We start from the raw sequence: 24,224 nt of genomic DNA, 5'->3' as shown, positions 1-24,224 counted from the left end.
CCCCTGGTGAGACAAAACCGCGACTCGTCAGTGAAGAGCATTTTTTGCCAGTCCTGTCTGGTCCAGCGACGGGGGGTTTGTGCCCATAGGCGACGTTGTTGCCGGTGATGTCTGGTGAGGACCTGCCTTACAACAGGCCTACAGGCCCTCAGTCCAGCCTCTCTCAGCCTATTGCGGACAGTCTGAGCATTGATGGAGGGATTGTGTGTTCCTGGTGTAACTCGGGCAGTTGTTGTTGCCATCCTGTACCTGTCCCACAGGTGTGATGTTCGGATGTACCGATCCTGTGCAGGTGTTGTTACACGTGGTCTGCCACTGCGAGGACGATCAGCTGCCCATCCTGTCTCCCTGTAGYGCTGTCTTAGGCGTCTCACAGTACRGACATTGCAATTTATTGCCCTGGCCACATCTGCAGTCCTCATGCCTCCTCGCAGCATGCCTAAGGCACGTTTACGCAGATGAGCAGGGACCCTGGGCATCTTTCTTTTGGTGTTTTTCAGAGTCAGTAGAAAGGCCTATTTAGTGTCCTAAGTTTTCATAACTGTGACCTTAATTGCCTACCGTTTGTAAGCTGTTTGTGTCTTAATGACCATTCCACAGGTGCACGTTCATTAATTGTTTATGGTTCATTGAACAAGCATGGGAAACAGTGTTTAAACCCTTTACAATGAACATCTGTGAAGTTATTTGGATTTTTACGAATTATCTTTGAAAGACAGGGTCCTGAAAGAGGGATGTTTTTTTTTTGTTGCTGAGTTTAGGTATCTGTGTCAAAGTCAACAATCAAGAGAGAACTTCCCCAGAGTAAATACAGAGGGTTTACCACAAGATGTAAACCATTGGTAAGCCTCAAAAACAGGAATAACAGATTATAGTTTGCCAAAAAACATCTAAATAAGTCTACAGTTCTGGAACAACATCCTATGGACAGATGAGACAAAGATCAACTTGTACCAGCATGATGGGAAGAGAAGAGTATGGAGAAGGGAAGGAACTGCTCATGATCCGAAGCATACCACATCATCTGTGAAGCATGGTGGAGGTAGTGTTATGTTGTGGGCATGTATGGCTGCCAATGGAACTGGTTCCCTTGTATTTATTGATGCTGTGACTGCTGACAAAAGCAGCAGGATAAATTCTGAAGTGTTTAGGGCTATATTATCTGCTCAGATTCAGCCAAATGCTTCAAAACTCATTGGACGGCGCTTCACAGTGCAGATGGACAGTGACCCGACACATACTGTGAAAGCAACCCAATACTTTTTTAAGGCAAAGAAGTGGAATGTTCTGCAATGGCCAAGTCAATCACCTGACCTGAATACAATTGAGCGTGCATTTCACTTGCTGAAGGCAAAACGCCTCAAGAACAAGCAGGAACTTAAGACAGCTGCAGTAAAGGCCTGGCAGAGCATCACCAGGGAAGAAACCCAGCATCTGGTGATGTCTATGGGTTCCAGACTTCAGGCATTCATTGACTGCAAATTATTTGCAACCAAGTATTAAAACTCACAATTTAATTGATGATCAAATAAAATAAAATACAATTTTATTGGTCACATACACATGGTTAGCAGATGTTAATGCGAGTGTAGCGAAATGCTTGTGCTTCTAGTTCCAACAGTGCAGCAATATCTAACAATTAATCTAACAATTCTCAACAACTACCTAATACACACATATCTAACAAGTAATCTAACAATTGCTCAACAACTACCGAATGAGAATATGTACATATAAATATATGGATGAGCGATGGCCGAGCGGCATAGGCAAGGTGCATCAGATGGTATAAAATACAGTATATACACATGTTATATGAGTGTCAGTAAATGTCCATGATTTATTCTGAATGTATTGATGGAGATAAAACTGTCCAGTTTGAATGTTTTTTGCAGCTCGTTCCAGTCACCAGCTGCTGCGAACTGAATAGAGGAGCGACCCAGGGATGTGTTCTTTGGAGACTTTTAACAGAATGTGACTGGCAGAACATGCGAAGATGATTCCTTTCTCCCACTCTGATAGATGGGATTTTTTTCTTGTTTTGTAATAGGCAAATATAGACCAGCATGAGAGGAAGGCATTCACTAGTTCTGCATTTTTGTCACGGCAGGACATGCATCTTTACAAGAAAATGTTTTTTTTTTTTTATAATGGTCATCTCTGTTTTATATTAACTATCCCCTATGTTAGAGAAATTAGATTAGATACATTACTTTTTCTGAATAGATCAACCATTACTCTTTGTGAACTTAGAGATGAATCATCTCTTTCACCAGCGGTGTAGAACCAAAAATCCTAGGACAGAAAGGTATTCAGAAAAGAAAAATTAAAAATACAAGCAAAGTTGAGTTTCTCTGGCAAACTCAAACCAAAGTGCCTACATAAGTCTGCTTCTCCATTTCCTGTGTGGTCATGTGACTTCCTCTCAGTCTCTGGCTCCACTCTGTCAAACAGGAAGTCACTCTTTTTGTCTCTACTGTTTTGTCCTCTAGCAGTGACAACAGAGTGATAGGAGCCGCTGAAGTTCACATTGGTACCCGTCTCTCCACTTTTAACCACAAAGAATTGCAGGAGGAACCATAGAGGAACAATGTTACGGCGAAAACCTTCCAACGCCTCAGAGAAGGAGCAGGTGCTGGAAAAGGTGCAGAAGAAGAAGGTGAGGAGGTTTGGGTTGTCTGTGTCTGTCTGTGAGTGATGATGATACGAAGTGCAATGACAAGAGGAAAAGGGCTGTGTGCACACTGCAAAAAGGGCTTTGGACTCAGATGTCTATCAAAAACGCATAGGCCTATTTATTTGTCCAAATGAGAAGTGAACAAGTTAAATAAGTACATTGTGTGAAAAGATGTGATAGGACAAGATAGAGCAACGCAAAGTGTCCATCTTGCTGATGAATGAACACGGCGTGTAGAGAAGAGTGCTACTTTCTCTGGTTCATCCCATTATACTGGACTCACCCCAACATTGAGATACACCTCTTAGCCTATTGCCTATATGGGCTGCAAAGACTGACAGGATGTTCTACACAGGCTTAGAAGAAGAAACCTTTGTGTTGACCTGAAAAAACATTCTAAAACCTGGAACTGAAATAGGATGGAAGCCTTGGTTGTCAGGGTTAAAAACATGAAGTAATGCTTCTCACGGCACAACGCGTTAGTTCCTCTAATATTGCTGTATGATTCATTGCTATTGGCCTTGGACATAGAAGCTAAGTTCAGTTTGAGTCAGAGTTTTGTGGCTTCATGCTCTAAAGCTCTACTGGCTTGGTTGGGTAACAGCTAACCTCCTACGCTTAACCAGTGCCCTTGTTTTCCATCCGCAACCCATGTTCCACGCTCCTATCCAGGTTTCATTATAACACACCTCATTGCTCCTCCTCACCACATGCGATAGTTCGCGATTATAATCAGTACTGGATGAAAAAGGTCAAAACTGTATAGACCCAGGAGCAGAGATACTGTAGAGTCAATATACCTGAAACATGGGCTTCAGTGGGTTTTGAGGCCTGAGAAGGCAAATGATTTGCTCCTCAGCAAGATCACCTAATGGGTATTAGATTATACTAATGCCTATCATTATAAACTTAAAACTCTCTTCTCTGAGTGGTTGTTCCCCTCCTTTAGTTCAGTGGTTTGATTAGTATGTAGTCTTCTCACAGCCACCAAGGCTGTCTAGACATCTACAGCGAGTAGCTGCCAACAGTTGGCCAACATGTACCCACTTCCTGTGGGTTTTAACTGGGGGCAAGAAGGAGAGGTGAAGATAGGCCATGGCCTCATGTGGAAAGTAATGGCTGCATATCTCTACAGGGAACTGCAACAATGAGAAAGGTTAGACAGCAACAATAGTTGTGGCACTGATTCTAAGTACAGTATCAAATTGAGACCAAATCATATGTGTAATTACTCCAAGTTGCAGTATACAGTTGGGAATATTTTTAATTCATAACTGAAGTGTAGAATCAGAGATGTCAAGGTAAAGGCAAAATAAGAGGTTTATTGAAATGCATTGGAGAGATTAGAGGTAGAGGCATAGAGCAAATAAAAGCATACTAGGCTCCAACACAGACTAGGCTCCAACACAGACTAGGCTCCAACACAGACTAGGCTCCAACACAGACTAGGCTCCAACACAGACTAGGCTCCNTCCAACACAGACTAGGCTCCAACACAGACTAGGCTCCAACACAGACTAGGCTCCAACACAGACTAGGCTCCAACACAGACTAGGCTCCAACACAGTATACCTGACTTCAGCTTTTATCTTTGCCATATAACGGTTGTTTGATAATTTGGGAACAGTATTCCACAATGTTATCGATCTGTGTCTAGGCTTTTTATATCTGCGTAAGCAGTGTCTCATTCTACATATGCCATAATATATAACTACATATCCCATAATATATAACTACATATCCCATGACGACCAGCCGAGCTAGCATTATGACTAAGCCTGTGTGATGTAGAGATGTATTCTGTGAAAATACAGAGCCAAAATGTCACTGTGACCTGGGTTACTGTCACCGCTCTCTAGGGGTTTAGGCCTTGTTGCCGTTTAGGCCTGGGTTACTATTTAGGCCTCTTTAGAGGTTTAGGCCTGTGTTACAGTTTAGGGCTCTTTGGGGGTTTAGGCCTGTGTTACAGTTTAGGGCTCTTTGGGGGTTTAGGCCTGGGTTACTGTTTAGGCTTCTTTTGGGGGTTAAGGCCTGGGTTACTGCTTAGGCCTACTGTTAACCACTTACAGTAATGACAATATTTTACATTTTTGTAGCAACAACACAAACTCTGTTTCATCAGGTTTATTAAATGAGAACTTAACAAAAACATTTCCTCTTATATTATGGAGAGCCTAGATCCAACTAATTGTATCTGAACATTAGTCCTCAAAACATTTGAAACAGCTGTGTGCAGAGAGAGAGAGAGAGACAGACAAACGTCTAGTCTATTGTTTGCGTCCTGAGATAGCACCTATCACACTAAAGAGGCCTAAATAGTAACCCAGGCCTAAACGGCAACAAGGCCTAAACCCCTAGAGAGCGGTGACAGTAACCCAGGTCACAGTGACATTTTGGCTCTGTATTTTAGATATCATGCCGATGTTCTATCTCTTCCTGGCTCATTGCCTCTTATCACAACTGTCTCTGTGACGTTTACTAGAAGAACTCTCTGGGTGCCAAAATATCTTTGATTAAATGTTATAGGCTTAAGACTTTAAGACGTGACCTGTATGTTGAGAGGGTCTTCTGTGACTCAAATGTGTATTTCTCTGGGGGTCCTCTACATGAGTCCTCTGTGTATTTCTCTGGGTCTCCTCTACATGAGTCCTCTGTGTATTTCTCTCTGTCTCCACAGCTCACCCTGCAGAGATCCAGCAGCTTCAAGGACTTCATGAAGCCCAAGTCCCCTGTAGTGCTGGACAAGGAGTTAAATTTGGACTACACAGTAAGTTTACAGTGTGACTGACTGGTTTTGAATCCGGGTCTCCACTATGCTGTGTCAGCACGCGGAGCTAAAGCCTAGGCAGTACCTTGGGAAGCTAATGCAATTCTTCAGGGCTCAGACAAGGTTATTCATCACCCGAGCATTGTTCACCAAACTACCTTTGTTACAAACAAAAGCCTCTGTTGTCTTCCATTAGCAGCCAAACGTAATCACAGAGTTCCATCAGGTAACAGTTTAATACCAACCATTGATTATAGAAACACATAGTTTGTTTCAGTCTCTCTGTTTACTGAAATTCTAAAAGTGGTTGTTCCTCGACGGGGAACATACTGCTTTCATCCATACCCACATTCACCACACATTGTCTATTTAATGAACACAAAGGGCAAACTCACGAAAGTGTTTGAATCTTTAACCATGAAGGAAGTTTGCAGTTTATACTTCCCAAAATTGCCCAAAACAAAGACCTGTCAAACAACCAATAGCCAAGTTCTGTACTTCTTCACTTTCACATTGATGACAATAACATCAAACTGAAATAGACAACACTGTTATTTTGCTACTGTAGTTTTACAAACCGTATGACTGGAAGTTAGAAGACAGAGACAGAAGTTAAGAAGAAGTTTTCAACAAGGAGAGGTAGTTCACAGAGGATGAAGCTTAGAATTGTGTGTAAACGTCGAGAGACAGGACAGAAATAAACAAGCAGGATGTCCTCTGTGAAGTCAAGCAGAGAACTTATGGCTGCTGTCTTCGAGACAGTCTGGTTCTTCACAGTGGGATCCATTCACTACAGCTAATGACATCTCCAGAATCTATCGGTGCCATTAACTGTGAGGGACATGGTTTAATAATGAGCTATCGACCCACGTGCTGCTCCTATGATTTTGTTTTGGGATTGTCCTGTCTTTCTGTGCACAAGCATGTATAGTGTGTGTACGGTATGTGTTTGTGTGTTTGTGTGCATGCGCTCGTGTGTGTGTACAAATGCATGCCAGCGTGAGAGAGTATGTCTCTATTTGCTCTATGTATGTGAGAAATCTGTTGTATTTGTTTACAGCACATGTGGTCTGTTGTGCTGAAGTTGGGGCTGAAGGCTTCCATGTTAACTACACAGCCGTACTGTCTGACTGTAGCCCTGTGAGGGGGAGTTAGTATAATTCACTGTGGTGCTGACTGTACCATGCTCTGCTCTGTTATGTTATGTTATGTTCTGCTCTGTTCTACACGGCTCTACTCTGCTCTGTTCTACACGGCTCTACTCTGCTCTGTTATGCTCTACTCTGTTCTGCTCTACTCTGTTCTGTTTTACTCTACTCTGCTCTTTTATGCTCTGTTATGCTCTACTCTGTTCTGTTCTGCTCTACTCTGTTCTGCTCTACTCTGTTCTGCTATGCTCTGTTCTGTTTTGCTCTACTCTGTTATGCTCTACTCTGTTCTGTTTTACTCTGTTCTGTTTTACTCTGTTCTGTTCTGTTATGCTCTGTTATGCTCTACTTTGTTCTGCTCTACTCTATTCTGTTCTACTCTACTCTGTTCTGTTATGCTCTGCTCTGTTATGCTCTACTCTGTTATGCTCTACTCTGTTCTGTTCTACTCTGTTCTGTTATGCTCTGTTCTGTTATACTCTGCTCTGTTATGCTCTACTCTGTTATGCTCTACTCTGCTCTGTTATGCTCTACTCTGCTCTGTTATGCTCTACTCTGTTATGCTCTGCTCTGTTATGCTCTGCTCTGTTCTGTTCTACTCTGTTCTGTTCGACTCTGTTCTGTTCGACTCTGTTCTGTTCTACTCTGTTCTGTTTTACTCTGTTCTGTTCTACTCTGTTCTGTTCTCTCACCAAGACAGCGCCTTCAGGTCAAAATGTGCTGGCCTGCTGCCAGTGACACACACAAGCTTTCATCACAGCCAAGCTTTACTGGAAGCACTTTCACCGACACAGTGTCCCAATCACTGATTCACGTCACACATGGATGGCTGTGTGTGTGTGTGTGTGTGTGTGTGTGTGTGTGTGTGTGTGTGTGTGTGTGTGTGTGTGTGTGTGTGTGTGTGTGTGTGTGTGTGTGTGTGTGTGTGTGTGTGTGTGTGTGTGTGTGTGTGTGTGAATCGCAGCATGCGTGCGTGTGAACCACTAGAGCACATCCCCACACAAGTTACTGTGATAACTTTAATTTTAGTGAATAAAAACCGTTAGGTTAGGTGACCCTGTGCACTTAATTTGTGTCTGAGAATTCACAATTCTTGTGATCCTACACAGATAACAGCATTGCACATCACCCCCATCTTACACAAATTGACTTAAGTAGATGTTGAAATGGTAACCAAAAGTAACCCTCTAGGTGCCGGAGGATGTGTCTGAAGAGGAGGCAGTGAAGAGTGGCAGTAAGCAGGGGAAGAAGTCATGGCGTAACGTCATCTCACGCACCATGACCCGTAAAACCTCCAAGAGGGTACAGAAGGCCCTGGCAGAGGGGGTAAGTGTAGGGTGATGTATTATGGGTACTGTAGTACATCTGGTTTGGACTTTGCAAAGAATGTTCCAAAGCTAACATCAGGTAGGTGGAGTACAGCTATGACCAGAAGTTACTTTTTCATAGCAGGTTAGGAGAATTAAAGTGGTAGTTTAGAAGAATTAGGTTAAGGTTAGGAAAAGGGTTAGGGTTAGCTAAAATGGTCACCTGTTATGAAAAGTAACGTCCGGTCGTAGTTGTACTCCATCTAGTCACAACCCTAACATCGTGTGTAGGTCTTCTTACCAAAAAATCAAACATGTTGTCTACTAAAATGACAATTATATTGTAAATATGAACATAATGTATGATTGTACAACTAATTTATATTCAAATATAGTTTTAAATGTGTGAAATAAAAAAACATAATTTTAGGCATAGATATTCAGTTTAACCCTGAAAATTACAGACATTCATTTGAGTGATCATGGATATAACTACATATCAATCAAATTTCAATCAAATTGATTTATAAAGCCCTTTTTACATTAGCCGATGTCACAAAGAGCTATACAGAAACCCAGCCTAGCAAGCAAACAATGCGGTTTGGGGTTTTACTGTGTGTGTATATATATGTATATATATGTATATATATATATATATATATATATACAGTTGAAGTCGGAAGTTTAGATACACTTAGGTTGGAGTCATTAAAACTAATTTTTCAACCACTCCACAAATTTCTTAAGTAATTTTTCCAACAATTGTTTACAGACAGATTATTTCACTTCTAATTCACTGTATCACAATTCCAGTGGGTTAGAAGTTTACACACACTAAGTTGATTGTGCCTTTTAAACAGCTTGAAAAATTCCATAAGATGATGTCATGCCTTTAGAAGCTTCTGATAGGCTAATTGACATAATTGAGTCAATTGGAGGTGTACCTGTGGTGTATTTCAAGGCTACCTTCAAAAGCAGTGCCTCTTTGCTTGACATCATGGGAAAATCAAAAGAAATCAGCCAAGACCTCAGAAAAAAATTGTAGACCTCCACAAGTCTGGTTCATTCTTGGGAGCAATTTCCAAATGCTGAAGGTACCACGTTCATCTGTACAAACAATAGTGCTCAAGTATAAACACCATGGACCACGCAGCCGTCATACCGCTCAGGAAGGAGACGCGTTCTGTCTCCTAAGAATGAACGTACTTTGGTGCAAAAAGTGCAAATAAATCTCAGAACAACAGCAAAGGACCCTGTGACGATGCTGGAGAAAACAAGTACAAAAGTATCTATATCCACAGTAAACGTCCTATATCTACATAACCTGAAAGGTCGCTTAGCAAGGAAGAAGCCACAGCTCCAAACCGCCATTAAAAAGCCAGACTACGGTTTGCAACTGCACATGGGAGAAAGATCTTACTTTTTGGAGAAATGTCCTCTGGTCTGATAAACCAAAATAGAACTGTTTGGCCATAATAACCATCATTATGTTTGGAGGCAAAAGGGGGAGGCTTGCAAGCAAAAGACACCATCCCAACTGTGAAGTACGGGGGGGGGGCAGCATCATGTTGTGGGGGTGCTTGCTGCAGGAGGACTGGGGCACTTCACAAATAGATGGCTTCACGAGGAAGGAAAAATATGGATATATTGAAGCAACATCTCAAGACATCAGTCAGGAAGTTAAAGCTTGGTTGCAAATCTTTCAAATGGACAATGACACCAAACATACTTCCTAAGTTGTGGTAAAACGGCTTAAGGACAACAAAGTCAAAGTATTGGAGTGGCCATCACAAAGCCTCAACCCCATAGAAAATTTGTGGGCAGAACTGAAAAAGCGTGTGCGAGCAAGGATGCCTACAAACCTGACTCCGTTACACCAGCTCTGTCAGGAGGAATGGGCCAAAATTCACCCTACTTATTGTGGGAAGCTTGTGGAAGGCTACCCAAAACGTTTGACCCAAGTTAAACAATTTAAAGGCAATGCTACCAAATACTAATTGAGTGTATGTAAACTTCTGACCATCTGGGAATGTGATGAAAGAAATAAAAGCTGAAATAAATAATTATCTCTACTATTATTCTGACATTTCATATTCTTAAAATAAAGTGGTGATCCTAACTGACCTAAGACAGGGAATTTTTACTAGTATTAAATGTCAGGAATTGTGAAAAACTGAGTTTAAATGTATTTGGCTAAGGTGTATGTAAACTTCTGACTTCAACTGTATATGTATCAGTACCTCTTTGCCTGAAAATGTTCAAAAGGTTGACAATGTCTCCCCCTAGTGGTCACATTCAAACAGCATCCAAAAAGGTTCAGGCTTTCACAGCTACAAGATGTTCTACCATATGAGGCCACACTACAACACAGTCTACTTTGGAGACTTTTCTGATGTATGGCCCTCAGAAAGCTGTCTGTATATGTACTATAGCCTCATTTTAGGGCCAAACATATATATATAACAAAATAAATTGTATATAAACAAAATATATGTATATTGTATAATGAATATACAGTATGTCTATGGTTAGGACAAATGTTGACCTGAATGCGCTGTCTGTTGTTGAATACTAATCAATATCCTCTATGTACAGGGGGAAAGTGGTGAGGAGGGCTCCCCGTCCCCCACCACAGACTGGATGCCAGACCTGACAGCAGGCAATAGGACCTCCATGTGCTCCACAGGTTCAGAGGACACCATCCACAGCCCCCTCTCTCGCCAGCTCTCTGGGTGTAAACTAAAATATATTTCATTGAACCTGTCTAACAAGTCAAGTACATCAAGCTAACCCTCACTACATTCAAATCAGAAGCCCATAGTAGATATGAATTTTAATCGTAGACATGTCCAGGGTTGCTGGGCGCTCCCATTACCAATCATGGCACAGCCACAAGCTTGGGAATTTTGGAATGGGTATGGCTATAAACTTTGAGTATGGTTCAGCTTCTTATTTTCAGGGAAACCCTTTATGGAACTGTAAGGCTGTTAGACAAGCTGACAATGCCTGCGATTGTCTGTCTATGCGTGCTGCAGGTGGGGACCGCCAGAGCCTAGACAGTGGCTACAGCCAGAGAGACAGCATGAGGCTGGAGGAGTCCAGTCCTCCCTACACAGGCCCCTTCTGTGGTCGCGCCCGCGTCCACACAGACTTCATCCCCAGCCCCTACGACATTGAGTCCCTCAAGCTCCAAGTAAGTAGACTGGTTTAACCAGATTTAAGTTAGCCTCAGCATTTATACTGGTTTAACCAGACTGACGGTACCCTCAGCGTTTATACTGGTTTAGGCAGACTACCAAGTAAGACCCTCCCTAGGGAACTTGTTAACAGATTGTAAAATAAAAGAATGGTTCCTTAGTCATTATCCATGGCTGACTCTCTATAGGAGGCAATTTTACTGAGCGCTGATCAGATTAGACATATAACATAATTACAGTAGTATTGCAGTAGCTCAGTGAAGTATACAATTACAGTAGTATTAAAGTAGCTCAGTGAAGTATAGAATTAGAGTAGATCAGTGAAGTATACAATTATAGTATTATTAGAGTAGCTCAGTGAAGTATACAATTACTGTAGGATTATAGTGGCTCAGTGAAGTATGCAATGTCTGTAGTATTAGAGTAGCTATGTGAATTATACAATTACAGTAGTAGTAGAGTAGCTCAGTGAAGTATAGAGTGACATATACCACAAACGTATGTGATCTTATAGTATGTAACTCAAATCAAATCAAAGTTGATTTGTCACGTGCGCTGAATACAACAGGTGTAGTAGACCTTACAGTGAAATGCTCACTTACAGCCTCTAACCAATAGTGCAAAAAAGGTATTAGGTGAACAATACGTAGGTAAAGAAATAAAACAACAGTAAAAAGACAGGCTATATACAGTAGCGAGGCTATAAAAGTAGCGAGGCTACATACAGACACCAGTTAGTCAGGCTGATTCAGGTAGTATGTACATGTAGATATGGTTAAAGTGACTATGTGTGTATGATGAACAGAGAGTAGCAGTAGTGTAAAAGAGGGTGTTGGTGGGTGGGACACAATGCAGATAGTCCAGTTAGCCAATATGCGAGAGCACTGGTTGGTCGGCCCAATTGAGGTAGTATGTACATGAATATATAGTTAAAGTGACTATGCATATATGATAAACAGAGAGTAGCAGCAGCTTAAAAAGAGGGGTTGGGGGGGACACACTATGCAAATAGTCCGGGTATCCATTTGATTACCTGTTCAGGAGTCTTATGGCTTGGGGGTAAAAACTGTTGAGAAGCCTTTTTGTCCTAGACTTGGCACTCCGGTACCGCTTGCCATGCAGTAGTAGAGAGAACAGTCTGTGGCTGGGGTCTTTGACAATTTTTGGGCCTTCCTCTGACACCGCCTGGTGTAGAGGTCCTGGATTGCAGGCAGATTAGCCCCAGTGATGTACTGGGCCATACGCACTACCCTCTGTAGGGCTTTGCGGTCAGAGGCCGAGCAATTGCCGTACCAGGCAGTAATACAACCAGTCAGGATGCTCTTGATGTTGCAACTGTAGAACCTTTTGAGGATCTGAGGACCCATGCCAAATCTTTTTAGTTTCCTGAGGGGGAATAGGCTTTGTTGTGCCCTCTTCACGACTGTCTTAGTGTGTTGGACCATTCTAGTTTGTTGTTGATGTGGACACCAAGGAACTTGAAGCTCTCAACCTTCTCCACTACAGCCCCGTCGATGAGAATGGGGTGTGCTTGGTCCTCCTTTTCCTGTAGTCCACACTCATCTCCTTAGTCTTGGTTATGTTGAGGGATAGGTTGTTATTCTGGCACCACCCGGCCAGGTCTCTGACCTCCTCCCTATAGGCTGTCTCGTCGTTGTCGGTGATCAGGCCAACCACTGTTGTGTCGTCTGCAAACTTAATGATGGTGTTGGAGTCGTGCCAGATCATGTTTGGATGGATGTAGTCATCATTCACTGTTTATGTAACTGGAATGCAGATCATGTTTGGATGGATGTAGTCATCATTCACTGTTTATGTAATTGGAATGCAGATCATGTTTGGATGGATGTAGTCATCATTCACTGTTTATGTAATTGGAATGCAGATCATGTTTGGATGGAGGTAGTCATCATTCACTGTTTCTCCTGCAGAAAGGTGACGTCATCCAGATAATTGAGAAAGACCCGGTGGGCACATGGACGGGTAAGCTCAACAACAAGGTGGGCACCTTTAAGTTCATCTACGTCAACATCCTACCGGACGAGGCCACACCGCCCATGAGGAAGAGGTGCACCGGCAAGAACCGCCGCTCCACGGCCAAAGACAAGCCCCAGACCCTGGAGGAAGTTCTGGAGAGGATCGGTCTCATCGTAAGACAATCATATCCTCTTAATCTCACAGAGATTCAAATAGACAGGTGGCTTAGAGAACGCAATCAAAGAGCAATCATTACTAACTTGGATCAGTTGAGATGGGAAGAGTTTAAACACTGAGAGCTGTATAAAGACCTTAGTGAAATTGGATAAATACATATAATTAATATAATATAATCATATAATTGCAATTCATTCGAAGCTCTCAGAATTCCCTGTCAATTAACCTTTCTTTTTGGATGTTGTGTAATGTTAATGTGATGCTTCTCTCTGTTGTTCAGGAGCTGGGCTCTTTGCTGTCTATGCATGGCTTCCAGAGCCTGGAGGACTTTGGCGGACTGAAGGAGTCCCACCTCAATGAGCTCAACATCACAGATGCTGAACAACGTTCAAAGATCCTGACTGCTACTGAGCTGCTGCGTGAATGTAGGTCCACTATTCATTCCATATAATAACGTACTCGCACTATAGGAGGCCCATGATCACATTATGATCACACATAAACACACCTACATGAGGCCCACCACACACAGATATCATTATTTACTGCAGCTAGTCGATGGAATAATGTACTTGTAGTCAATCAGCAAATTGTGTATATTTATTTGTATATACAGTCAATTTTATCTTCTACTTGGGAGCCTCCCCCATAGCCTCTTATGTGGTACTTCAAGATGTAATGTAATGCAGGACATTTTCAGCAAGGTCTAGAAGTGTACTCTTTTCTCTGTACAGTGCTATCACCAGCTTTCTCTGTACTATCATCAGCTTTCTCTCCTTTCCGGGAAAACTGTTCGCTAATTAGCTTAATTTTATGAAGCTCACAGTACAGTAATGGTACAACATTCTGCTCACATTTTCTCGTTGTGCTCATTGGCCTGTAGGAAACCCCATTTGGCCCTCAGAAACACTTTTGATATGGGAGCTCTCTTTCCTCCAGCCAGATCATTAGCCCTCATTTAAACACCTTTCTCTAGCTGTTTCCTCTGCTCGGAACATAACCACTTGGTTGGCCCTTAGCCTGAGGGGCTAGCAGCTCCGACATGCTTCCATGTTCTAATTACATACACTATGGCCAGGATTCAAACGAACCACACTGCACTGACATCGCTCTGCACTTGACTTTTAAAGGCAATTTAAAAGTCAAGTCAAAACGTTAGAGGCACATACTGAAATAATGGCATTTGTACCAACACTTGAAGGGATGGTTAACCCTGCTGTATTAATGGTGATGGTTGTCTTGTCTTTGTCCCTCTCAGCGGATGATGAGTCTGAGCCAGAGGAGGAGGTAAGTAGCGTTGAGGAGAAGGGTGATGTACCCAGGGACTCGGGCTGCTTCGAGAGCACAGAAAACCTGGAGAACGGGCGCCATGAACCAGAGGGAGAGCCAGGTACAGAGCAGAAGTCTAACCAGGAGCCAGAGCAGCACCAGGTTGAGGAGGGTCAGCTGAGTTCTGTTGAGGAGCAACTGCAGGAGCTTACAGTGGACGTGGTGGTCACCTGAAAACTGAAGAGAGGCTCTGGAATTGATGAGCCTTGGTTGGTTGACTGTACTGATGGACATTTATCAAAAGCCAACGACAATTGGTTAATTGATTCAAACTATCAGAATAGAGTGATAATCAGGATTAAGCCATATATATTGAGAGGGAGTTTCTTTTCATTTGAGGCCTGCACACTTTTAAAACAAAGGTCACAAGGCTGCAGCCGGAGCTTCACCAGTAACTATTGGAAATGTTTTGGAAGAATACATGACTTTTGAAAGCTTGGTGTGGTCAAGCTGTAAATATGAATTGATTGCGCAAGTGTCATCCTTTTCACTGATACCATGTCATTTGAGCAGGCCTGAGTGGATTTTGTATAAACTCAGAGCCTTCTTGTCATCTTTCCAGGCTACTATTAGTTCTGACATGGATATTAAAGACCTTAGTGAGGACATACAAACTGTAATATTCTTCTATGTGTTTCTGACCTGATATGGTCACGTATTTCATATTCCCATCAATGTATAGGTAGGAAATATACATTTTCTGTAACTTTAAAAAAAATCCTTTATTCTGTCAAGTTCTCTGTTCATTTTTAACATTTTAATTGTGTTTGATGTGTAATGTTTTTTTGCATGTATGTTTTTTCATCTGTTATTTGGGAAATAAACTGAAATAAAACCATGAATATGTGGACTGTATAACTTTTACACATTTGACACCACCAAAGCTAAAGGGCTACCGAGTGGCGCAGCAGTCTAAGACACTACATCTCAGTGCTAGAGGCGTCACTACAGACACCTTGGTTCGAATCCAGGCTGTATCACAACCGGCCATGATTGGGAGTCCCATAGGGCGGCGCACAATTGGCCCAGCGTAGGCCATCATTGTAAATAAGAAAAATCTGTATTTTCTGTCATATTTGTTTGGTAGACTTTTCTGTATTCAATTTGAAATTAAACAGTTCATAGTCAATTAACCTGGGCATTACACAAGAGACACTATAGGACAGAACCCTACCACTGCACACAGAGAGCACTGTTAATAGCGCCATTTATACCTGGTGCTAACATGTGTCCTGATTTTATCCACGTTCTGATTGTGCTCAAATTTTTTGACCATTGAAGATGATTCAAATAATTGATTGTGAGCAGATCTTCTTGACAACCTTCGAAAGTAGTCCGGAGAATTTACTGGTTGGATAAAAGCTTAGTGGGCAGAGCTTAGTGTCATGTCAATGGGTTGAGTCCAGTAAAGACAGGGCTCACAGGGAGGTGGTGTGGAGGGTCAGGGAGGAAGGTTGGAGAGTCAGGGAGGTAGGATGGAGGTAGTGTGGAGGAAGGTTGGTTAGAGTGTCAGGGATGTAGATTGGAGGTAGTGTGGCGGGTCTTGGAGGAACGTTGGAGGGTAAGTGAGGTAGTGTGGGGGGGTCAGGGAAGAAGGTTGGAGGCAGGGTTGAGGATGTTAAACGCAGTTTGTGACACAGAAGGGCTGCGTTTAGACAGCCAGACCAATTATTTTTTCCACTAATTTATATTTTGACCAATCACAGATCTTTTTCAGAGCTGATCTGATTGGTCAAAAGACCAATTAGTGGTAAAATATCAGAATCAGTCTGCCTGTCTAAATGCAGCATATGTCACCAAGTCGAATCTCATTATTCGTATCTCAGAGCCATTTGCTTTGCTAGTTATAGCCTAATGTTAGCTAGCTAACATTGAACCTGGTGGGTTAGCTAACTGCAGATTCATGCAGGGTGGTAACTTCAGAAATAGGGATTATGGTTAATTGTTTACCTAGCTACATGTCTTAATGCATTTGAGCCAATCAGTTGTGTTGTGACAAGGTATGGTTGGTATACAGAAGATAGCCATATTTAGTAAAAGACCAAGTCTATCTGTGACCGACCGCCTTGATCTGGTCTTATGTAGCAAAAATTGAAATTGTGTTTTTTACATTGGATAAAAGTAGAGACGCAGGGCTACAAAATGTATATCATACACTGCATTTGAGGAACAATGGCAAAGTAATTCTGCTAATTTTGATAAGCTTGTAACCTCACTTTTGAGAAAATAGCCTTTGAATATTTTGGTACCTACTGGAGAGCTCTTCTTTGTCTCCACCCATTCAGCATCATTCACACCCTCTTAAGCTTTAGCCCCACCCATCTCTTTAAGGTTTGAGCCGAGCCTTCTGTCCTAACAACAATCAAGCACCCAAGCTAACTGGCTAACTTTAGCAAGCTTGCTAGCTACTTCCAAACACAAATGAGAGAACAGCTCACTGACCATTTTACTCGCCCTGGCAGAGCTGGTTAGGCTGTTTTTGATGTTATGCAGATCGATGGTGACTGCAACTGTACTGCTGGCAACAATTTACACTTTTTTTGCCAACATTTACTGACACTGGCCATATTCAACAGGTGTTGAGCGTTTGTAAATTCGTCAGTTATTCTGCTCTCTGGCAGACAGACGAGAGTGCTCTGAAATTAGAGAAGATAGCCAGAGTGAATTTACCAGCTACATCTATAAACAGTTGTTGCAGTGACATTCTATTGAAGTGGTCACTTGCATAGTGGCGTCTGTTTTTTAAAAACTTCTTAAGGATAGCCCCCTTTTTTTCAATTTCGCCTAAATGACATACCCAAATCTAACTGCCTGTAGCTCAGGCCCTGAAGCAAGGATAGGCATATTCTTGGTACCATTTGAAAGGAAACACTTTGAAGTTTGTGGAAATGTGAATTGGATGTAGGAGAATATAACACAATAGTTCTGGTAGAAGAAAATACAAAGAAAAAAACTACCTTTTTTCTACCATCCTCTTTGAAATGCAAGAGAAAGGTCCCAGTTCCAGCCATCACTCTGGTAATTCCGATGGTGTCCACAAGATTGCGGCAGTGTATGTGCAAAGTTTCAGACGGATAACTTGAAGTATAAGCAAGCTACATGACATTTAGTGTGAAGTCACCCAGGTACATATGGGCAAATCGTGAAAGGTACATTTGCATTCATATTACATTTTTCTGCAAGAATATCGTCAAATCTGTATACTGTATACAAATCTGTATACTTATCGTCAAATCTGTATACTGTATACTGTATACTTTGATTTAGCTATTCCAGTATTAGTAGCCATATTATAAGTTTTGTCCAAAAGGAAAAGGCATGCTGTCGTACTAGGTTAGTAGCTACATCTGACGACATATACAGGGTTGCCTCATTCCTCATTGGCTATCTAGCTAGCTTTGTTTGACCCCGATCGGTGCTTATTTGACAAAGTTAGAGTCGTTCAAGTGAAGACCGCCCACGTCATTGGCGTGCCTTGAAGGTGTTGCTCTCTGACCAAATATGGTGTCTATAGAACATACTACACCCCTAAAGATATAAGTCTGGCAACGTTCTAGGATCTCTGAGAAATACATACGAACGTGATTTGGCTGGTTGAAACAACATTTAGGGTTAGATTTTCACAGATTCCTTGCTTTGCAAATTGAACGAGTGGAAATACAAAATCGATCGTGCATGCTATATGGACCTTTTTAGGATATGAAAAATGATTTTATCTAACAAAACGACACTTCATGTTATCTTTGGGACCCTTTGGAGGATAAATCAGAGCAAGATTTCATAATGTAAGTACACATTTCACCTTCATAGGTGAATTTATCAAACCTATCACGGTGGAAAAAGTGTTTTGTTGTTAGGAGCTCTCCTCAAACAATGGCATGGCATTTTTCTGCAGTAATAGCTACTGTAAATTGGACAGTGCAGTTATATTAACAAGAATTTAAGCTTCCAGCCGATATAAGACACTTATATGTAATGACATTTGTTGTTTCTCTAAAATCTGCGATCATGACACAAGGCGCAGCATGATTTAAAGCTGTCACGTTGACGGGACGCCTATCCTATCTTCTGTATACCAACCCTACCTTGTCACAACACAACTGATTGGCTCAAACGCATTAAGTTGGAAAGAAATTCCACAAATTAACTTTTAACAAGGCACACATGATTTATTTAACACTTTGTTGGTTACTACATGATTCCATGTGTTATTTCATAGTTTTGATGTCTTCACTATTATTCTACAATGTAGAAAATAGTCAAAATAAAGAATAACACTTGAGAAGATGTGTCCAAATGTTTGACTGGTACTGTACATATATACCCAGCAAAAAAAGACACGTCCTCTCACTATCAACTGCGTTTATTTTCAGCAAACTTAACATGTGTAAATATTTGTATGAACATAACAAGATTCAACAACTGAGGCATAAACTGAACAAGTTCCACAGACATGTGACTAACAGAAATGGAATAATGTGTCCCTGAACAAAGGGGTGGGGTAACAGTCAGTATCTGGTGTGGCCACCAGCTGCGTTAAGTACTGCAGTGCATCTCCTCCTCATGGACTGCACCAGATGTGCCAGTTCTTGCTGTGAGATGTTACCCCACTCTTCCACCAAGGCACCTGCAAGTTCCCGGACATTTCTGGGGGAATGGCCCTAGCCCTCACCCTCCGATCCAACAGATCCCAGACGTGCTCAATGGGATTGAAATCCGGGCTCTTCGCTGGCATGGCAGAACACTGACAGTCCTGTCTTGCAGGAGATCACGCACAGAACAAGCAGTATGGCTGGTGGCATTGTCATGCTGGAGGGTCATGTCAGGATGACCCTGCAGGAAGGGTACCACATGAGGGAGGAGAATGTCTTCCCTGTAATGCACAGCGTTGAGATTTCCTGCAATGACAACAAGCTCAGTCCGATGATGCTGTGACACACCGCCCCAGACCATGACGGACCCTCCACCTCCAAATCGATCCCGCTCCAGAGTACAGGCCTCGGTGTCGCGCTCATTCCTTCGACGTTAAACGTGAATCCGACCATCACCCCTGGTGAGACAAAACCACGACTTGTCAGTGAAGACCACTTTTTGCCAGTCCTGTCTGGTCCAGGGACGGTGGGTTTGTGCCCATAGGCGACGTTGTTGCCAGTGATGTCTGGTGAGGACCTGCCTTACATCAGGCCTACAAGCCCTCAGTCCAGCCTCTCTCAGCTTATTGCAGACAGTCTGAGCACTGATGGAGGGATTGTGCGTTCCTGGTGTAACTCGGGCAGTTCAAATCAAATCAAAGTTTATTTGTCACGTGCGCCGAATGCACGTGCGCTGAATACAACCCTACGGTGAAATGCTTACTTACAGGCTTTAACCAACAGTGCAAAAAAGGTATTAGGTGAACAATAGGTAAGTAAAGAAATAAAAACAACAGTAAAAAGACAGTGAAAAATAACAGTAGCGAGGCTATAACAGTAGCGAGGCTATATACAGGCACGGCCACAATGCAGATAGCCCGGTTAGCCAATTTGCGGGGCACTGTTTGGTCGGACCAATTGAGGTAGTATGTATATAAATGTAGAGTTAAAGTGACTATTTATAACAGAGAGTAGCAGCAGCGTAAAAGAGGGGGTGGGGGGGCACACAATGCAAATAGTCCGGGTATCCACTTGATTACCTGTTCAGGAGTCTTATGGCTTGGGGGTAAAAACTGTTGAGATCCTTTTTGTCCTAGACTTGGCGCTCCGGTACCGCTTGCCACGCGGTAGTAGAGAGAACAGTCTATGACTGGGGTGGCTGGGGTCTTTGACAATTTTTAGGGCCATCCTCTGACACCGCCTGGTGTAGAGGTCTTGGATGGCAGGCAGCTTAGCCCCAGTGATGTACTGGGCCGTACGCACTACCCTCTGTTGGACTACTTAATGTTAGATCCCTCACTTCAAAGGCAGTTATAGTCAATGAACTAATCACTGATCATAATCGTGATGTGATTGGCCTGACTGAAACATGGCTTAAGCCTGATGAATTTACTGTGTTAAATGAGGCCTCACCTCCTGGTTACACTAATGACCATATCCCCCGTGCGTCCCGCAAAGGCGGAGGTGTTGCTAACATTTACGATAGCAAATTTCAATTTACACAAAAAAAAATGAAGTTTTCGTCTTTTGAGCTTCTAGTCATGAAATCTATGCAGCCTACTCAATCACTTTTTATAGCTACTGTTTACAGGCCCCCTGGGCCATATACAGCGTTCCTCACAGAGTTCCCTGAATTCCTATCGGACCTTGTAGTCATAACAGATAATATTCTAATTTTTGGTGATTTTAATATTCACATGGAAGTCCACAGACCCACTCCAAAAGGCTTTTGGAGACATCATCGACTCAGTGGGTTTTGTCCAACATGTCTCTGGACCTACTCACTGCCACAGTCATACTCTGGACCTAGTTTTGTCACATGGAATAAATGATGTAGATCTTCATGTTTTTCCTCATAATCCTGGACTATCGGACCACCATTTTATTACGTTTGCAATCGCAACAAATAATCTGCTCAGACCCCAACCAAGGAGCATCAAARGTCGTGCTATAAATTCTCAGACAACACAAAGATTCCTTGATGCCCTTYCAGACTCCYTCTGCCYACCCAAGGACGTCAGAGGACAAAAATCAGTTAACCACCTAACTGAGGAACTCAATTTAACCTTGCGCAATACCCTAGATGCAGTTGCACCCCTAAAAACTAAAAACATTTGTCATAAGAAACTAGCTCCCTGGTATACAGAAAATAGAGCTCTGAAGCAAGCTTCCAGAAAATTGGAACGGAAATGGCGCCACACCAAACTTGAAGTCTTCCGACTAGCTTGGAAAGACAGTACCGTGCAGTATCGAAGAGCCCTCACTGCTGCTCGATCATCCTATTTTTCAAATTTAATTGAGGAAAATAAGAACAATCCAAAATTTATTTTTTATACTGTCGCAAAGCTAACTAAAAATCAGCATTCCCCAAGTGAGGATGGCTTTCACTTCAGCAGTAATAAATTCATGAACTTCTTTGAGGAAAAGATCATGATCATTAGAAAGCAAATTACGGACTGCTCTTTAAATCTGCGTATTCCTCCAAAGCTCAGCTGTCCTGAGTCTGTACAACTCTGCCAGGACCTAGGATCAAGAGAGACACAAGTGTTTTAGTACTATATCTCTTTACACAATGATGGAAATAATCATGGCCTCTAAACCTTCAAGCTGCATACTGGACCCTATTCCAACTAAACTACTGAAAGAGCTGCTTCCTGTGCTTGGCCCTCCTATGTTGAACATAATAAACGTCTCTCTATCCACCGGATGTGTACCAAACTCACTAAAAGTGGCAGTAATAAAGCCACTCTTGAAAAAGCCAAACCTTGACCCAGAAAATATTAAAAACTATCGGCCTATATCGAATCTTCCATTCCTCTCAAAAATTTTAGAAAAAGCTGTTGCGCAGCAACTCACTGCCTTCCTGAAGACAAACAATGTATACAAAATGCTTCAGTTTGGTTTTAGACCCCATCATAGCACTGAGACTGCACTTGTGAAGGTGGTAAATACCCTTTTAATGGCGTCAGACCGAGGCTCTGCATCTGTCCTCGTGCTCCTAGACCTTAGTGCTGCCTTTGATACCATCGATCACCACATTCTTTTGGAGAGATTGTAAACCCAAATAGGTCTACACGGACAAGTTCAGGCCTGGTTTAGATCTTATCTGTCGGAAAGATATCAGTTTGTCTCTGTGAATGGTTTGTCTTCTGACAAATCAACTGTACATTTCGGTGTTCCTCAAGGTTCCGTTTTAGGACCACTATTGTTTTCATTATATATTTTACCTCTTAGGGATGACATTCGAAAACATAATGTTAACTTTCACTGCTATGCGGATGACACACATCTGTACATTTCAATGAAACATGGTGAAGCCCCAAAATTGCCCTCGCTAGAAGCCTGTGTTTCAGACATAAGGAAGTGGATGGCTGAAAACTTTCTACTTTTAAACTCGGACAAAACAGAGATGCTTGTTCTAGGTCCCAAGAAACAAAGAGATCTTCTGTTGAATCTGACAATTAATCTTGATGGTTGTAAAGTCGTCTCAAATAAAACTGTGAAGGACCTCGGCGTTACTCTGGACCCTGATCTCTCTTTTGACGAACATATCAAGACTGTTTCAAGGACAGCTTWTTTCCATCKACGTAACATTGCRAAAATCWGAAACTTTCTGTCCAAAAATGATGCWGAAAAATKWATCYATGCTTTTGTTACTTCTAGGTTAGACTACTGCAATGCTCTACTTTCCGGCTACCCGGATAAAGCACTAAATAAACTTCAGTTAGTGCTAAATACGGCTGCTATGAATCCTGACTAGAACCCCCCCCAAATATTGACCATATTACTCCAGTGCTAGTCTCCCTACACTGGCTTCCTGTTAAGGCAAGGGCTGATTTCAAGGTTTTACTGCTAACCTACAAAAACATTACATGGGCTTACTCTAACCTATCTTTCTGAGTTGGTCCTGCCGTACATACCTACACGTACGCTACGGTCCACAGACGCAGATCTCCTAATTGTCCCTAGAATTTCTAAGCAAACAGCTGGAGGCAGGGCTTTGTCCTATAGAGCTCCATTTTATTGGAATGTTCAGCATACCCATGTGAGAGACGCAGACTCGGTCTCAACTTTTAAGTCTTTACTGAAGACTCATCTCTTCAGTGGGTCATATGATGAGTGTAGTCTGGCCCAGGAGTGTGAAGGTGAACGGAAGGGCTCTGGAGCAACAAACCGCCCTTGCTGTCTCTGCCTGGCCGGTTCCCTTCTCTCCACTGGGATTCTCTGCCTCTAACCCTATTACAGGGGCTGAGTCACTGGCTTACTGGTGCTCTTTTATGCCGTCCCTAGGAGGGATGCGTCACTTGAGTGGGTTGAGTCACTGACGTGATCTTCCTGTCTGGGTTGGCGCCCCCCCTTGGGTTGTGCCGTGGCGGAGATCTTTGTGGGCTATACTCGGCCTTGTCTCAGGATGGTAAGTTGGTGGTTGAAGATATCCCTCTAGTGGGTGTGGGGGCTGTGCTTTGGCAAAGTGGGTGGGGTTATATCCTTCCTGTTTGGCCCTGTCCGGGGGTATCATCGGATGGGGCCACAGTGTCTCCTGACCCCTGCTGTCTCAGCCTCCAGTATTTATGCTGCAGTAATTTATGTGTCGGGGGGCTAGGGTAAGTTTGTAATATCTGGAGTACTTCTATTGTCTTATCCGGTGTCCTTTGTGAATTTAAGTATGCTCTCTCTAATTCTCTCTTTCTTTCGGAGGACCTGAGCCCTAGGACCATGCCTCAGGACTACCTGGCATGATGACTCCTTGCTGTCTATGTCTAAATAAATGTCTATTTATTGCCCCATTTACACTTTGCATTACGTGGTAATTGTGTCATCTGATCAGGATGACACAATTACTAGCTGTTCTAAGTTTTCTGCTTCTAAACATAGTATTTAAATGTGTCCCTTATCCTTCCACCGAGTCTGTATTGTGACCAGATTTCCTGGCCCCTCCCTGTATGCAAATTATTTGACAGATTGTTTCAAGCAGACAAAATCCTTTCCATGCAATAATTCAGAGACAACATAA

At 42.5% G+C, this 24,224-nt stretch overlaps 1 protein-coding gene across 1 annotated transcript; it reads left to right on the top strand.

Moving 5' to 3' along the window:
- The first annotated feature begins 2,457 nt into the window (after positions 1–2,457).
- LOC111965858 (SAM and SH3 domain-containing protein 3-like) lies at positions 2,458–15,421 on the top strand. Its single transcript, XM_023990236.2, has 8 exons — positions 2,458–2,659; positions 5,355–5,444; positions 7,784–7,918; positions 10,495–10,633; positions 10,935–11,092; positions 13,028–13,246; positions 13,531–13,675; positions 14,509–15,421. The coding sequence occupies exons 1-8, from the start codon at positions 2,591–2,593 to the stop codon at positions 14,751–14,753; spliced, it is 1,200 nt and encodes a 399-aa protein (XP_023846004.1). The 5' UTR covers positions 2,458–2,590; the 3' UTR covers positions 14,754–15,421.
- The last annotated feature ends 8,803 nt before the right edge of the window (positions 15,422–24,224 follow it).

This window comes from Salvelinus sp. IW2-2015, linkage group LG6.2, assembly GCF_002910315.2.
Source record: "Salvelinus sp. IW2-2015 linkage group LG6.2, ASM291031v2, whole genome shotgun sequence".
Taxonomy (NCBI): domain Eukaryota; kingdom Metazoa; phylum Chordata; class Actinopteri; order Salmoniformes; family Salmonidae; genus Salvelinus; species Salvelinus sp. IW2-2015.
The sequence above is the reverse complement of the archived record's forward strand: the minus strand, read 5'-3'. Positions and strand labels throughout refer to the sequence as shown.

What these genes read in the sequence shown, in the direction of transcription:
- LOC111965858 (XM_023990236.2), top strand. Translation starts at nt 2,591, where the DNA reads ATGTTACGGCGAAAACCTTCCAACGCCTCAGAGAAGGAGCAGGTGCTG. An exon ending in AGTTAAATTTGGACTACACA is followed by an intron (nt 5,445 to 7,783) that starts GTAAGTTTACAG and finishes GTAACCCTCTAG; the next exon opens with GTGCCGGAGGATGTGTCTGA. An exon ending in TGGAGAGGATCGGTCTCATC is followed by an intron (nt 13,247 to 13,530) that starts GTAAGACAATCA and finishes TCTGTTGTTCAG; the next exon opens with GAGCTGGGCTCTTTGCTGTC.